Source organism: Marmota marmota, unplaced genomic scaffold (assembly GCF_001458135.2).
Source record: "Marmota marmota marmota unplaced genomic scaffold, marMar, whole genome shotgun sequence".
Taxonomy (NCBI): Eukaryota; Metazoa; Chordata; class Mammalia; order Rodentia; family Sciuridae; genus Marmota; species Marmota marmota.
The window spans coordinates 5118163-5135588 of NW_026000019.1; the positions used below are offsets into that span (position 1 = coordinate 5118163).

General features: G+C 29.9%; 1 protein-coding gene across 3 annotated transcripts in view; it reads left to right on the top strand.

Annotated features, from left to right (window-relative positions):
• Positions 1-17426, top strand: part of Brinp3 (BMP/retinoic acid inducible neural specific 3) — a 375650-nt gene that overhangs the window by 14178 nt on the left and 344046 nt on the right. For all 3 annotated transcript variants that reach the window (XM_015491686.2, XM_048809819.1, XM_048809818.1), the window contains exon 2: positions 9174-9459. In XM_015491686.2, the coding sequence (XP_015347172.1) occupies positions 9224-9459 (236 nt within the window). In that variant the 5' untranslated portion in view covers positions 9174-9223. The remainder of the gene's footprint in view (positions 1-9173; positions 9460-17426) is intronic.

Genomic DNA, 17426 nt, shown 5'->3' on the forward strand with positions numbered 1-17426 from the left:
CACCTACAATCTTCTAAGGATTATGAGGTTGTTATAATTTAAAATTCAAAAGGAATTGCTAATTCAAATAAGTGTCTATTCCATTTATTTTATTGTAGTAGTCCATGATTGGATAAATTCAGGAGTTGAAGGATATCTTTCTGCTTCAGGAATTATTAGTATTTATAATTATGTTTCTTTTTTACAAATTCATTTGAATTTCTGAAAGAATTATCAATGCATAAGGAAAAACAAATTTTGTTATAACTCCTAGATATATCCAATAATAATTTGTATAACTAAAAGCCAGAGTAATTGACTTTTCTGGGTATCATCGTTTATTTAAATAGAAGCTCAGAGATCAAGCAACCATTCCTCCATATTCCTGGTGAAATACAGAAAAAGAATACTACCTATTTGTATAGAAAATAGCTCACACTGTGTAGTGTATGCAAGATTGTATAAATTCATGAATTATTTGATTTATTTACCAAATTTTAGTATATTAAGCTATTTTGAAGTTCATTAGCTCGAAGTAATCAATGTTTAGATTAAGAAAGAACAAGTTTAGGCCATTTTGAATCTAACATTGTGGACCATAATTATTATTTCACTAAAACAGTAAAGTAATGCATAATAAAGTGATCATGTAAATCATTGAATAAAGAAACTCTTATTTTTTATCTAGCTATAGATTATATGCAAGTCATGAACACTCAAAATAAAAATAATAATATATATATATGTATATATATATACATATATATATGTATATATATTGCCCACATAGGTTTGAATGTGTTCTTCAAATTTAATATTTCAGCATTACTGTTGTTCCAGAAAATCGGTGCCTTTAAATCATTTTTCTTTTCTTTTTTTTAAACCTTCAGGGATGTTTCTTGCCAACAATGTTATAAGTATACATGTTTTGGCTACAGTCCTGAGTTTTCATACTATTGTTCATTAAAATTAACAAACAACCACCTCTTCAAAATGGCCTATAGATGTGTCATTTTCTGCTATGTGTGAGAACATAAAAAAACTGACTTTATTCAAATTTTATGATTGCATTTCAGCAAAACACTACAAATCATCTCATTTACTGAAATGTTATTATGTGCCCAATTGAGACATACCTACTCATATTTTGAGATACCTGTATATGAATATTGGGTAATTTTTTTCTTTTAGTAGTACTATAAAATAATATATGGTAAGGTTTGTGTAATCAAAGCCTATTTGATTAATCTTGCAATTTCTCTGAACAGATTAAATGGCTATACTTTTCAACCTAAAAAATAGCAGATATAATCTGAACAACATATTTTTATGATTTTTGAGTTTATAGTATGTTTAAAAATATTAAATCATATTAGCTGATTTAAACTATTACCCTCATAAAAAGCATTAAATTATACAAAGCATATACTTCATGAAAATCCCTATGTAATTAATCAGATCACTTGCTTATAATAACTTGACATAATATTCTTCTATTTAAAATGTCATTTTAATTTTCATTTATTTTTTTTATATTTTAAGTTTTACTGTCCTCTGAAATGGCAAAAAACAAAAACAAAAACAAAAACAAAACACTAATAAGTAACTTCCTATCTGCAATCAGTTCTAACTAGGTAGTGGTATGGTATACAACAGGAAGAGTACAGTATTCGGTTTGAATTCAAGAATAGTACCATAGAATCCTTATTCTGTGGCATGTTTATTTACTTTTTATCTCATTTTTAGAAAAACTAATATCTACCACATTGTATATATAAAAATTTGAAATAAGTAATTATTAATAATATGCTTGGCATATGTGAAACTCTCAACTCATGTTGACTTTGTGCATGTGTGTGAAAATAGTGTAAGTATCATGCTAGTTTACACCCATATGAAGTTAGGGGACTTCACTCAAGTTCTTGTCAGTATTATGACCTTCCAATGTGGGACAAAGTATTCAAGTGCTATTTCTATATTATTATTCTTTTAATTCAAGAGTGAAAACATGGTGAAAAATATACTGTGCTTCTCAGTGAGAAGATTTTTATTTGACTCTTTTTTTTTTACTAGAACCTATGTTAAACTTTCTTAAACATATGCTTGACTTTTCATAACTTTAGAATTTATAGTACAGAGTGAAAAAGTTATTTTGTCTACAATTATATACATAATCACAATAATACCTCATTGTGCCTAATGCCACTAATTTATTTTGATGTATTATATTGTTGTCTTTCATAACTTAATATTAAGAATGTTTTGCCTTGATACTAGTTGAACATGTCATTTATGCTTCCAATGTGAACATAAAAATCATTGTCTCAAAATGCCATTTTCTCAATATCTTCAACTCTCAAAAGTATTATCCTCCTCTAGTTTAGTTCACATGTCATCCAGAAGCTCATTATACTTCACTGTAGCACTTAATCACCATTTCATCATTCATTCAACCAGTACTTATTAAGCCACTTTATGTCAGGAACGTTGCTAACCAATGTTCAATTCCTATTAAAATAAGAAAAAAATTGTTTTACCCTGAAATGACTGTAATTATTGGGGAGAAAGATATGCAGGTGAATAAACAAAACATAGAAATAAACATGCAGTGTAAATGTGCCATAATAAGTGACTGGGGAATGACCAGACAACCCAGCAGTGTTGTAAAAAGCTTTGTGGATGAAGTAGCGATCTAGTCTAAGGATTCCAGGGTAAGTCAAGTTTGTGAGGAGAAAGTGTCCAAGTAGAAATGGTATTTCCCACAGAAGAAACAGCATAAGCAAAGATTCTGAGAGAGAAAGGTGAATTTGAGAAATTGTGACTGAGGCAAGTTGGTGTTTGGTTGATGATGGTAACAATGCACTCACATAGGGAAGCTGTAGATAACGAATTAAGCAAAGGAAGAGAGTTTCATGAATTATTTCAAAATTTAGATGTGGTCCAGAAGGCAAAGTCTGCAGTTACCTAGGTGGGGTAAAGAAGTGATCTATTCAGATTTAAGTGTTTAGTAAGAAAACTTTAAGTGTAGTAAAAAGAACAGATTAGAGTAAGCCATATTAGATGTTCAGAAGATTGCCTCTGAAGCTGTAACAATCAACCAGTTTGGAGGTGATAGTGGTAGTGTTGGAGCACAGGATGAGTCAGTCAAGTGAAGTGAAGGTAGGGAAAAAGTCACATGTTTATTCACAGAATGAAAAATGAAGAGCACCTGGAGATTCAGTGGAGTGTAATGAATGAAAGAGGTGAAAGTAGTATTTAGATCTAAAGATTTGAGTATATATCACAAAAAGAAAAAAAAAAGTTGGAATACTATTGAATTTTTGCAAATAAAGATATGGGTTTCTAACATGTATGATCGTAGTCAGTGCATGCTAAGTATGGCCTTCCTCACTTAGCAGTAAGTTAGTGTGTATTATTCATATATGTGGTCCACCTCCAACTCAAAACTTCTCACAGGAATTTGCACATTACAGGTGATTAATAAGTGTGCTGCTTCTTTTTTTTTTTAATGGTGGTAGGAATCAAACCCAGCACCTCCTGTAAACGAGGTAATCACTTTACCATTGAGATACATCGTCAGCCAGTTCTACTCTTTTATTCTCATTTTCTATATTATGTGTTCTGTCAAGTTGGAATCGAGATGATGGCTAACTACCTGGAAAACCTATTGAAAAATTATAGTTAAGAACATATTTTAGCTGGGTGCAATGGAGGAGGCAGAGGATCACAAGTTCAGAAGCAGCCTGGGCAACTTAGTGAGGCCCTTGTCTCAAAATAAGAAATGAAAGGCTGGGGATGTGGCTCTGTAATTAGCACTCCTGAATTCAATCTCCAGCACCAAAAAAAAATTAAAAAAAAATAAAAAAAAGACAAGGATTTTGAAAATTGTTGTATGACCATGTGCAAGCCAATTTTCTTTAGTCCTTTGCTTAACTTGTAAAAAATTTATACAGAGTAAAGAGAGAGAAAATTGTGCAATAAAACATAACCAATTGGTGAATATAGCTGGAGAATGTGTTTACTGCATCTTTTAACTTTTCCATGTGTTTTATGTTATTTGAAATAAAAAAGAAATACATTTGATGCAGTTATTTTATGAAACTTTTTTAATATTCAAGTTCTTGAGTGGGTTTTATTTCCTGAGGAAAAAAATCTAGATATGAGCAAAAATTAGTCTAAACACAAACATAAAAGAAGAAATAGTTTGCCATGTTAATTATATAACTAATCCTCCCCTATGCCCCACCCACCCACCAATCACATTATGAAGCAGCATTCTTAAATCAGAGAAAACATTCTGGCATTTGGTTTTTAAGGATTGGATAACTACACTTAGCATTATACTCTCCAACTCCATCCATTTACCTGCAGATGCCATAATTTTATTCTCTTTTAATGCTGAATATATTCCATTGTGATTATATATACCACGTTTTCTTTATCCCTTCATCTACTGAAGGGCATATAGATTGGTTCCACAGTTTAGCTATTGTGAATGGTGCTGCTGTAAACATTGATGTAGCCTTGTAGTATGCTGTTTTTAAGTCCTTTGAAGCTGTCACAATCAACCAGTTTGGAGGTGATGGTGGTAGTGATGGAGCACAGGATGAGTCAATCAAGTGAAGTGGGGGTAGAGAAAAAGTCACAGGTTTTATTCTCAGAATGAAAAATGCAGAGCACCTGGAGATTGACTGGACATGTGTAATGAGTGAAAGAGGCCAAAGTAGTATTTAGATCTAAAGATCTGAGTGTATATCACAAAAAGAAAAAAAAAAAAAAACCTGTCACAATCATCCAGTTTTATCCCAGAGTGGGATACTCGGGTCAAATGGTGGTTCCATTCTCAGTTTTGCAAGGGTTCTCCATACTGCTTTCCTATTGGCAATTGTGCTGGGAAAACTGGAAATCCATATGCAACAAAATAAAATTAAACCCCTATCTCTCACCATGTACAAAACTCAATTCAAAATGGATCACCAGAGACACTGTGCCTATTAGAAGAAAAAAAGAGGCCCAAGTTGCCATTATGTCGGATTAGGCACCAACTTCCTTAGAAAGACTCTTATAGTGCAAAACTTAAAATCAAGAATCAATAAATGGGATGGATTAAAATTAAAAAAGCTTCTTCTCAGCAAAAGAAACAATCAGTGTGGTGAATAGTGAGCCTAGAATTTGGGAACACATTTTTACTATAAGCACATCAGATGGAGCACTAATCTCTAGGATATATAAAGAACTCAAAAATCTTAACACCAAAAAACCAAATAACTCAATCAATAAATGGGCCAAGGAACTGAACAGACACTTCTCAGAAGAAGATACACAACCAATTAACAAAAATATGAAAAAATGTTCAACATCTTTAGCAATTAGAGAAATGCAAATCAATACTACTCTAAGATTTCATCTCACTCCAGTCAGATTGGCAGTTATTAAGAATACAAACAACAATAAGTGTTGGCGAGGATGTGGGAACAAAAGCACACTCATACATTGCTGGTGGGACTGCAAATTGGTGATTGCTTTTTAATCCTTACCAGTATATCTCTTCTAGCTGTTTACCCAATGGTTACCTCCAAATATTCAGACACTCTGCTAGGCACTAATGAATTCTAATCACTAATCACTAATATACTTGTCATTGGCAAGTATATTAGAAAACCATTTCTCACATAAGGATTAATATAGTTATTAACTCAGGCCAAATGCAGAAACTACCATCATTCAGCAATGATTTAAAGTTTAGTACTCACACATGGTTGATTCAAGTGTATATTTCCTTTCTTTTGTAGCAGGCCAGGTAATTAAGCCATTTGTTAATGAAAACTGAGTCCATTTGTCCTTTGGATGGCTAGAAGCCTACAGCCTTTTTTTATGAATTCCATCTCCCTGCTTTGTAATTCTTCGAGAAAAACTCTCAAAGCCTACTTTAGTAGAACTATTGTGAGATATCTTATTTTGGTTGTTATAATTTTTTTCTCCTTTTCTTGGCTACTAGTGGTTTAATCAAGGAGCACTTTACCACTGAGCTACATCACCAGCCCTTTTTGGTGTTGATTTTGAGACAGAATCTTTCTAAATTGCCAAGGCTTTCCTGGAACTGGGAGTCCTCCTGCCTCACCATCCTGAATATCTGGGATTATAGGCATTGGGCCCAGATTATAGATCTCCTTTACAAAATTTTAAACGCAAATATTAAAACATGCCAAAATTTACCTTAAATTTGAACAGGATTGATATTTCCATGTATTAGGGAACATTCCTTTCAGAAAGATTCATTTCTGAACCAAAGTGACAACATGTACCTAGATCAGAAATACAGAAAAACAGAAATAATGAAAAACAAATACTAACAGTCTTATTAGTTGTATTTTTAGGTAGTTCCTAACGCATAATTTAAGAAGATGAAAAGCCACCATCTATATGTTAAAATGGGTAACTATATGAGATGATACATGTTATTCATTCCTAGTAACCATGTTACCATATGCTTGTACTTTACAACATCATGTTGTGTACCCTAAATATACAAAAATAAAAGTTACTTAGAAATATAAGGAAATTTGAACACCATGAAACATGGTCAACACAATTGATAATGAAAGCAACAGATGTGGGGTTTCCATTAATTACATGTAGAAAAATTACAGAATTTTAGGTCAATTGTATCCTATTTTTATACACTGTATATTCTAAAATCATGTGGTTCAGTAGAAAGAGCTGTGTTTAATTTTATGGCATATAATTGTGTGGCTTCATACCAATATGAAATTTTCTTTGAAACACCACATGTCTTTACCTCATGCTAGATAATAGTCTAGATGTTTTATAAATATTAAAATATTTAATCTTTGTAACAGACTGATGACATGATCCTCTGTGACAGCTGAGGAATCTGAGTCACAAAAGAAGTTAAGCAACTTGTTGGAGGTAAAACATTTAGTTGATAGTGGGGCTGGGACCTTAACACAGGCAGTCTGATTCTAGAGCTCAATCTCTTAATCACTAGGTAAACCATCTCTTGATGTTATAAACTTGCTATTCTGTTTGTTGATGTATTTTTAAAAAAATAGATTTTTTAAAAAAAAATTAAGTAATTATTTTTTAGTAATATCTTTATGCACAATTATGTTTGTCAATAAGAAAACTGTATTCAGATAGCATGACTTTCTTTCAGTTAAAAACTATTTTCTTTAAGACTAAGTATGAAATACAAACTTAAAACAAGTAGGGTTTGAAAAAATTATTTTGCCTTTCTGTGTGAAATAAAAATGATTCTTTTTTTAAAGAGAATTTTTAATATTTAAAAATATTAAAAATATTTTAAAAATGATTCTTATTGGAAACAAGGAAATATAACTTTTTGTAACAATGATTAAATTTTGCTAGCTTGAATGTACTTGATTAGCAAAATAGAAATGTGTGTGTGCTTAAGAAAGATGAGCAATATTAATTGGTCATGGGAAGATTATGATATGCCATTACACATATGAATAATTCTTGATTTGTGAGTGTAAATTAACTAGCATGTTTAAAGCTAAATAATATAGTTCCCATGTAAGAAGAATGATATGTTGAAAAATCGATTTTCTTCAGCAGAATTGAAAATTGAGATTTGACTCATTTGATAGTGCCATGTACACCATGAAGGCAGTCCAAACACTCACATCTCCTATTCCAAAACTTAATGATAATCACTCTTTAAAATGTCTTTGTGTATAAGACGTCCTATATTGTTTCCAAAAGAAGGTGTTCCCGCCACATCAGAGTAATTCATGATTTTGGGGAACTCATATATATTGTGGATATTGTTCCTTTAATTTTGTAGTTGGTAAGATTATGAATCTGATGACCTAAGTCACTCATATGGTTATTCTGGAATACAGTATATTACAAAATTATTGCTGCATACCTCTCATATCAAAAAATTATAAGAATACAGTAGAAAATTAAAATTATCAGTGTCCTTACCTGAACATTAGAGAAGCATGGTAGCTACTGTAGCTAAAATATTTCTTAATTTTTGTGAATTTGTTTGTATTGTAAAGATCATGCTAAAACTATCCCAACTAGAACTTTCCTACTAGGCAGAATTTATATACTCCATAATTATATCTGTTATGAATGATGTTATTTTAAATGATTGATGAGGAAGGAAAGTAAAATTGAAATTCAGATATTTCTATCATCTTTCATGTGTATAGATATTGCATTGACAACTTTGCATAAATTTATTCATACCATTTCACACTGGGATTATACACTGCTATCGTACCTCTTGCTACTTTATTTTTGGATGGTTGTAATACAATGTATGTGGTTTTATAGTTTATGAATATTTTGCATTGTCTTAATTTATGTATGCTTAAGAAACTTTCAGGTACTAACACTTACTTTATGACTAAGAGACTGTGCACACTTAAAACTGTTAAAGGACCTAGGAATAGTTTAATTATTTAATTATGATTCTGTTTAAATAATCAGGGAAATAATTTGTTCCAAAGGGAATAATGAACAAAAATTTCTATGCAAACATCTTCCACCAGTTTCATCCACTCTCACACAAACATTCACACATTTATCTACTTATTTATCTATATTTATATCGGTATCTATATTGATAGATATACATATATATGAACACACAGATATTGTATAATAATGTATTCTTAGAATCAAGTTTATTCCATGTTTATCTAGATACTGAAAATTACATGAATAATATTAAATAATTTCTAATGTATTTCCCTAAAATAACTGTAAAATGAACAATTAAATGTAACTATCACAATTTACAATAAAATTAATTAGGTATTTAAATGTATTATTTCCAAGGAACCCAATTTTATAAAACATTTATTCAGACAAATGAATATTAGTTGAAAGTTCGGATTGTTCCTCAATAGGTTTTAATGATCCACTGGATGGCATTGCTATGGATCTGTTATGATGCAATAACTTATTTTTTCATTAGTATAAAAAAGGAAAAAATGTATTAAAATATATAGCTCTGAAAAAATAAGTTGTTTTAGTTTTCTTCTTATTCACTTGTTATTATCTAATTTAAAACAATTACCTTAGACTAAAAAAAAAAAAAGAAAAAAGAAAAAAAGAATAAACTAGTCACTTCAGCACCTTAACTGATAGAAAAGAACCTTCCAGGGGCTAACTAATTGCCTGTGTATTTTGTCTAGGTGTTGAGGGAAAGCTAAGAGAATGAAGGCTCTAAATCCCCAGTGGAAGCATGATATGGCGGAGCAGAGCTGGTGCTGAATTGTTCTCTCTGATGGCTCTATGGGAGTGGATAGCACTGAGTCTTCATTGCTGGGTTTTAGCAGTTGCTGCTGTTTCGGATCAGCATGCCACAAGCCCCTTCGACTGGCTCCTCTCTGATAAGGGACCCTTCCATCGCTCACAGGAATACACAGATTTTGTGGACAGAAGCCGGCAGGGATTTAGCACAAGATACAAGATATACAGGTATGAAGCAAAGGGAAAGCAATTACAGAGATATCATCCTTGAAGGTTGTGTGTAAATAAGTTTCTCTAAGGGAAAGTTTCAGAAGGGTTATTATTGACTATGCACCATAGTAATGCTTTCTCACCATTTAAAATATTTCTTTTACATGTGACATCTTATGAGAAAAAAATAGGTAATGGTGACCACTTGTGTATCACTCCCAAATTTTAGAATGCTGTCTTAAAGTAAATGCCAGTATACTTTAATGCAGAGTTTCTCATTTTAACTATCCAAAAAATGAGAATGAATTTTCTTGTATTGCTTTTCCTTTCTACCTTACACCATTCTCTGTTATCTATGTGAGTCAAATGATAATCTATCTTGTACTAGTCATTTATTTGTTTCCTGAAAAATAGTTGTACATTTAGAATTCGTAGGAAACAGAAATGGAACGAATGAAAAGAAATAGATGAATAGTCCATGATAGCAAAGATGAAAGGAAAAAAAAGGGATTAAGTCACTTTTAACTTTTATTACTCCTCCATATTTGAAATCTAAATAAGTTTTACAGAAGAAATCGGATATTAAATCAAACAAAGACTACCTGGTTCTGCAAAGCCCAGTGAATCCATTAAGTAGAGGAGTGTACAAGTGGTTGCCTCAGTGAATTAGATTGTATTGATCTTTGCCATAAAGAATGTTTTATTTCCAGTTATAGCTTTGAATTGGTTCTTAGTGGTAGAAGTTTACAATACTGGTTTGGCATTTACAGAGAAGGAAATTTTGTTTTGCATTTTTGTGTCTGTGTCGGTATATATGGATATACTGCTGCATAATCTTTTATTTTATGTTGTATGCGCACCAGAGGGCACTGTGCTTCAGTCTGTATGCCATCTTTTATTCATCACTGTGAGAAATTTATCAATCCTATTATCAATTGATATTTACAGATGACAGTGTGTTGAACCATTTCCATGAAGCATCAGGCAATACTTGCCATCCTTTTTAAAAATAAGAAATTCCTTATTACATGTGTCCAAAGCACTTTTGCATATCTAACAAGGAAAAAAAAACTTAATCAAATTTTTAAAAATTTAAATGACAAATACTAAAGTTTTTTCACCTAAATTTAGCAGAAACAGTAAATATATCATGATTTGTATTTCCTTCATTTGTGTGTTTAGTGGGTTAGTCAGCGTCTCTTTACAGATTGTATAAAGTTACTTGAAATTAAGATTGCATGAATGTCTTATATTTCAGCATTCTGCAAGAGTATTTTTAACAATCTGTCAAACAGAGCAAGTCTGCATGATTTATTGGCATCTCTTTCTGAGGTCTGAGGTGTTGTCTTATGTGTGATGGCTAAGGCTTGGCTTATTGGTCTATCAGCTGTGAGTTGCAAACATGGTTTGACATGTTTCTAGAAGTTATGGGCTGAATAGAAAAGAGGCATTATTTGAATCACAGTAGAAAAGGTAATGAAAAAAAAAAAAGATTTGGGATTTGTCTGCAAGGCTCATCTATCCTGTTTAGCCTCAGTGGGACTCTATTTCTAAAGCCCTCATTAGCTCTGCACTCCCTATCCTTCCTCTCTTCACCCAGGGAGCTTGACCAAACATGTATGGATATTAAGTACAATTGTAAACAGTGGATTAAGATATTCCCTTCTACACCCAGCTGGGCTATAACTTCTAATGAAGGCTTTTCAACATTTCTAATGATATTATGATCACTGGGGGTTGCCATAAAATGAATAATATAATCTATTTAATAGGTTAATTTAGACTTGATAAAAATGAAGTATTTCATTTGTCCAACTGGTATTTTCTTAAGTCTCAGAGATGGCTATATGCATAACTATAAAACAAAATGAGTTCAAACTTTTCTTCAGGCAGTTAACCTTATTTTGAATGGCTACAGAGTCTTAAATCCTGGATTAGTGTACCTTTCTAGCTTTGTTTTTATTTTTGACTTTTTTTGTTCTTCAAAAAATTATTAGAGACTATCTTTCATAAATGTGTGCCTTAAGATACAGTTATGGAATTTGTAAATAATTAAGACACATAGATGGAAACAATATTTTTCCACATTTAAGTGCTTACCATTTAAAAAAATAATGTGTAATCTCCTAAACTGACCATCCAAATTCTGCTAGTGCTTGTTATTACTATCATAAAATCCTCATGTGGCATATTAAATTGACATAATATCTGAAAGACATTATTTATGACTATGAAACATATTAAGCCTTTAAAAATAATTAGGTAAAATCTCTTTCAGCTGTCTTTCTTCATTCATTACATTTTCCAGCAAATATTTTTCTTTTTATCACAAACAGAACACTAAGATAACAATTATCAAAGATTACTAGGATCATAGGTAGGGATAATATTCAAACCATTTTTTGTCTTTTTCAAGAAAGTACATTTTGGTCAATAAATAGGGCTTATGTTTGTATTTTTGAAGTGATGTGTATGTAAAGTATTTTCAGGTTTGCTTCTGAAACTGTATAATCACTAAGATCTTGTAGGTCACAGAATTGAAGGATATATAGTGTGAATATTAATATTTCTGTTGTTATTGGGTTTCATATATCTATTCCTCTTACCTACAAACTAATAGAACCTAAGAATCAGGCACTCAAAGGTAAAGGGAAAGAATTCTCATTTTTAGCTATGCTTGGAGAAATTTTGTCTCTCAGAAGCATCATATAGGACTACTTTTGATTTACAGTTACAGAATAGAAACACACTTGGACAGTGAGCCTAACTAGTATATGTATAATTTTTTCCAAGACATATGTGTAAATTCTCATTTTTTAATAAGTTACAAGAGTACTAGGCAAAATAATATTTTTTAGTGACACAAATTTAGATACAGAGATCTTAAACCAATAATATGAATGTTTAGGTCATAGCCTTGCAATTTTTATTACCATAAAATAAATATTCACGTATGTAAATCTTTAAGGATATGGTCACACAATTTTTTTCTTCTACATCTTTTATTTAACCACTCATGCAAGTAAATCATGAAAATAAGTTGATGATTTTCTTACTATATTTCAAAATAACTACAAATATATGGTATTACTACAATTTAGCTTGTTTTCTCAGAGTAATTTTTTGAAGAATCCTGCCTACTTTGGTAAAAATAGAAGACAGTTGAGAGAAATGTTATGCTTCATTGATCTTTGTAATTATGTTCTCTGAAAAAAAGTACTTACAAGATGATTTGGTAAGGATAAGATATGCTAAAAGCCTAGAAAATATATTCAGATATATGACCACTTCATATATGATGTAAATTTTGGCATATATGCTTCTTTCTTATGGGTATCTACATAAAGGAAAACAGAAATTGGATTTATTACTCATACCATATATGTAAATCTGTTTTGTCTGAAAGAAGGATCTAAAGAGGGAAGATGGAAAATATTGTTTCTAGAAGAAAACAAAATACCATTATAACATTGGGATACTTAAGGATTTTCTGAAACATAAGGCATTAAGCATTAAAAAGCAGCAGTCAATTCAGATATATTTATATGGATATAGCTACCAGTAGCAGCATGTTGAATCTGTGAAACAGAAAGTCAAGTGAAGAAAAACTCACACGTGAACAAAATTATATATGATTTTATTTATTTCAGGTTTCCAAAACAGACAGAACTAAATTATATCATTTAGATATGTATAGTAAAAGATGCTTAATAAAACTTAAAGGAAAGCAAGGAAATGCATATGACCAAAATCAATATTGTGCTTATTTATGGGGAAGGGAGAATTATGGGATTTTATGCGAAAGATGAGGGACTATGGTAATAACAATATTCAGTTCCTTAAATGGGTGATGCTTATGCTGGTATTCTTTGTGATATAGCCACAGCACAAGTGATCCATCTCTCTCACCATGTTTGGAGTTAGTAGTACATTAGAATAATATGGTAAAAAGAGGAGTGGTCCAAAGAATATGTGCCTGCAAAATGTGGGATGTACTTAACTAAAAAAAACGTAGAATAGTCAAAATTCAACTTAACTTAAATTTTTAACAGAGGAAGTAGAAAAAGATTAGTATATAATGTTATTGCAAATCACAAGGGAATAACTGCTAGATATTGGAAGGTGTCATATATATCTTAAAATTTTCTGTCACAAATAAAAACTAACATTTAAGAAATCTAAAATAATGAAAATGACAAAAAAATATAAAACTTGGAAAAAGGTGACTTCAAGGAAAACCAAAAGTATAATTAATGCAATAAATGTATTTTAAGCTCCAAGTATTATAAATAGATTCACATTTTTGAATATGCTACATATAGTAATATTACCTAAAACAAAATTATACATAACATAAAAGTAAAAAGATGATTAATTTTCTTAAATGCCATATAATACTATGTACTGAATAATAAAGTATACAAGATGTCACATGAAAGTGCAATTTACCATTCTTATTCTTCGTGAATGATATAGACTACAACAAAATCATTGTAGCAGTACTAAGACAGATAATTGGATTATGGAATTTAGTACCATTGTATTAATTTGTAGAATATTGTATAAGTAACATGAATTATTCTTATTAAAATAATACTTGAATATTTATGTAATTTGTTTTTCTTCTAACCCCCCAAATTTTAAAATTCTTAATTAAATCAATATATGCCTACATTTTGGAATTCTCAAAAATCTTAATTTCATAACTTTACATTGATATATTCAGAATATAAAATTAAGGAACTTAATTCATTTGCTCATAAAATTTAAAATCCAAAGAATTTTAGGGGAATTAAATGTGATTTTATTTAAAAAAAATACCCTATTGTGAAAAATTGCTTCAGCGATTCTTCAAAGTTTAGTAAAAAGAAAAAGCCACAACAACAAAAGAAATATCAAACAATGCATGAAAAGAGACACATGAAAAGAGAAAATAAGAATCAAACTATTTTGATTTATTTTACATTTCAGCATATACACATGTATAATCAGAAGACTAGAAGTAACACATCTAAATGTTTGCATTACCTCCAATGGAAATTTTTATGGATTTTCTATAATGAGTATGTGTAATTCCCATGATCAGATAAAATAATAACTGCTATTTATTTTATAAATAAATAGTATGTCACAAGTTATTTAAAAAACACTTTAAATAACTTATGACATAATAATTTAAAATATATTTATGTTGTAAGTTATTTAAAAAGCACTTCCAAATAATTACCAATGAGATTTTTGAGAATTTACCAGAATTATTTAAATAAAAATCAAAAATAAAATTTAAATAAATGAAATATGTCTGAGTCTAGCACTTTTAAAATAATTATAATAAAGCAGATTTATGTAAGAGGATATATCTAAATCTATGTATATATATAAAAATATATGAACATGTATAAATATGTGTATATATACATATATAAATACTTTTATATTTATAAATATATATATTTACAATACTGTTTGTGTGTGTGTGTGTGTGTGTGTATATATATATATATATATTATTTTTTTTTTTATAACACTTCAGCTGATTTCACCTATGATGGTGCCAAAAAGGTAAAAGGAGACTGTTAAATACTGTGTCTTCAATTTTTTTTTAATATTTATTTTTTAGTTGTAGTTGGACAAAATACCTTTATTTTTATTTATTTATTTTTATGTGGTGCTGAGGATCGAACCCAGGGCCTCGCACATGCTAGGCAAGCGCTCTACCACTGAGCCACGACCCCAGCCCCTGTCTTCAATATTTTATTGGTTCTTTCACATATTATGTCATTAAGATCTCCCAACAACTCTAATAATTCACATTCTAATGATTCTCATCCCAATGAAATAGCAAGGCAGTATGAATTTTTTTGCTCTTTTCCATTAATGAACTGTGTTAACTCAGTTTGTGACAAAATTTCTCAGTCCTTGACATCCTCATTTGTAAAAGTATGGATGTGCTATCCTCTGAACTGTAAAGTTCAGTTCTAACACTAACAGCAAAATGATAACATATTGGAACAAATAGATAAGCTTTTTTTAAAACAAAAATTAACTGTGATTTTTTTTATATCTACATTTGTCTCTTTTTTTTTTTGCAAAAGTCATTTATAAATACTCGTCTAAACATAATATCTAACAATCTCTTACTCTCTTTCATGTACATTTGAAAATAAGCTTTGTGATTACTTCTCTTTCATGCCACTCTTTTTTCTCTTTTTTATGTTATACCAAAAAGGCTATTTATCCTGATTTGTTTAGTTACTATACATCATTCCAAAAGTCTGTTAGTACAGTTTACAGTCATTGATAAATGAAGTAGAATATTCTATGTAGTGATTTCACATAGAAAAAAAATCAAAATTGTTTCAATATATTCATCCAACAACTCTAGTAGTTCATCTAGTTTTGAGACTAAACAACATAATTAATATTAAATTTTGTGTTTAATTCTAATTAACAATTGAAATGTACATATGACTTCACATCTTAACTATCCCTTAAGTTAACAATAGAAAATTTTCATTTGGGAATAAAAACATTAATTTGAGAATTTAGGAACTGTTATTATATGTGGTTATAAATAATCTCATGATTGTATATGAAAATGTGTTTATAATAATTATGATATAAATAATAATTTTCAGTTTAATAAAGTATGCACATTTATTGCTATTACAGTGAGAAAATGAACTGGACCGCCAGTTGATACAACTATTCACAGAGGGAAATTAATAATTATGAGTTTCTGACATTTAAACAAATACTTTATTTGATTATGTTCTCTATCTAGTTCCATCTTATCAAGCATTGTAATTTTTCACTGTCTTTATCCCTGTGGTCTTCTTCCAACTAAAATTGCTGAAATCATCAATGTTGTCTTCCTTTGTTGTCACTCCTCTCTGGCTTTTGAATAGCTAACATGTATTTTCTTTAATGTTCTATTCCAAAAATTCAAAGTTTAAAAACTACAGGAAGAAATTGAGCAATAGGGTTTCTTTGGGAGTTTCCTTGGTTCTATTCATGTATGTATATATGCGTGTATGTATGTGTGTATGTGTTTGTTTATTTGTGTATTTGAGTTGAATCCAATGAGAAAAGGCATGTATTATTTGTCACTCTAAACAAAAAGTGGTGCTAAAATCACCTTTATTATAACTCTTTTATTTTATATAAAATAATTAAGGTAATACTGCTATTTGCATTATTTAAAAATTTTTCAAGCTATAAAAATTAGTCAAAAGATTCAGATTTACATACTACTTCTTTTATTTTATACAAATAATAATAGAAGATTAGATGCTCGCCTTCATATTTTACTTTACAAAATTAATGCAGAAGTTTTATGAAGTATTTTTTGTTTAGAATAGATTTTATTTATTCAACAGACCACTATTTTACAGAAGTATATTAAATTTTTTTGAAGATTTCTTTTTCCATAAATTTAAAAATTAGCCTATTATTTTAGTAGGAATATAAATTCCATAATCTACCTTGGAATATAAGAAATTTCCAGTAAAATTCGCTTAATGAGAGGGGTCTTCCATCAACTAATTTGCAATGTTTATTCATAGAAGTTTGTCCTCAAATAAAAGAAGATATATAATAATACACAGATGCTCAATGAATACTTGTTAATAAAAGTTACAAAACATGTACATATATTTCTAAATATTTCCTTTATTTCTTCAATATCCTGATAAATGCAATATAAAATGTATACCAACAAATTAGGAAAATATTAATAAACTGTTTTTAGTTTAAGGATAAAAGTTAATAACTCTAATTATAAAGTAAAATAAATATTTTATGCTCCAGTTCTTACTAAAGAGCTATCAAATGCTTTCTGAATATTAAAATTCAAGATATTTTACAGTATTTGGAAATAGTTCTCTCGCAAATTTATTGTTAAAGCACCAGTTCACAACACCACAAAGTACTGTATGGATGGATAGTATCATATTTTTTGAGTCTGTCCCCACTTATTTTGTTTT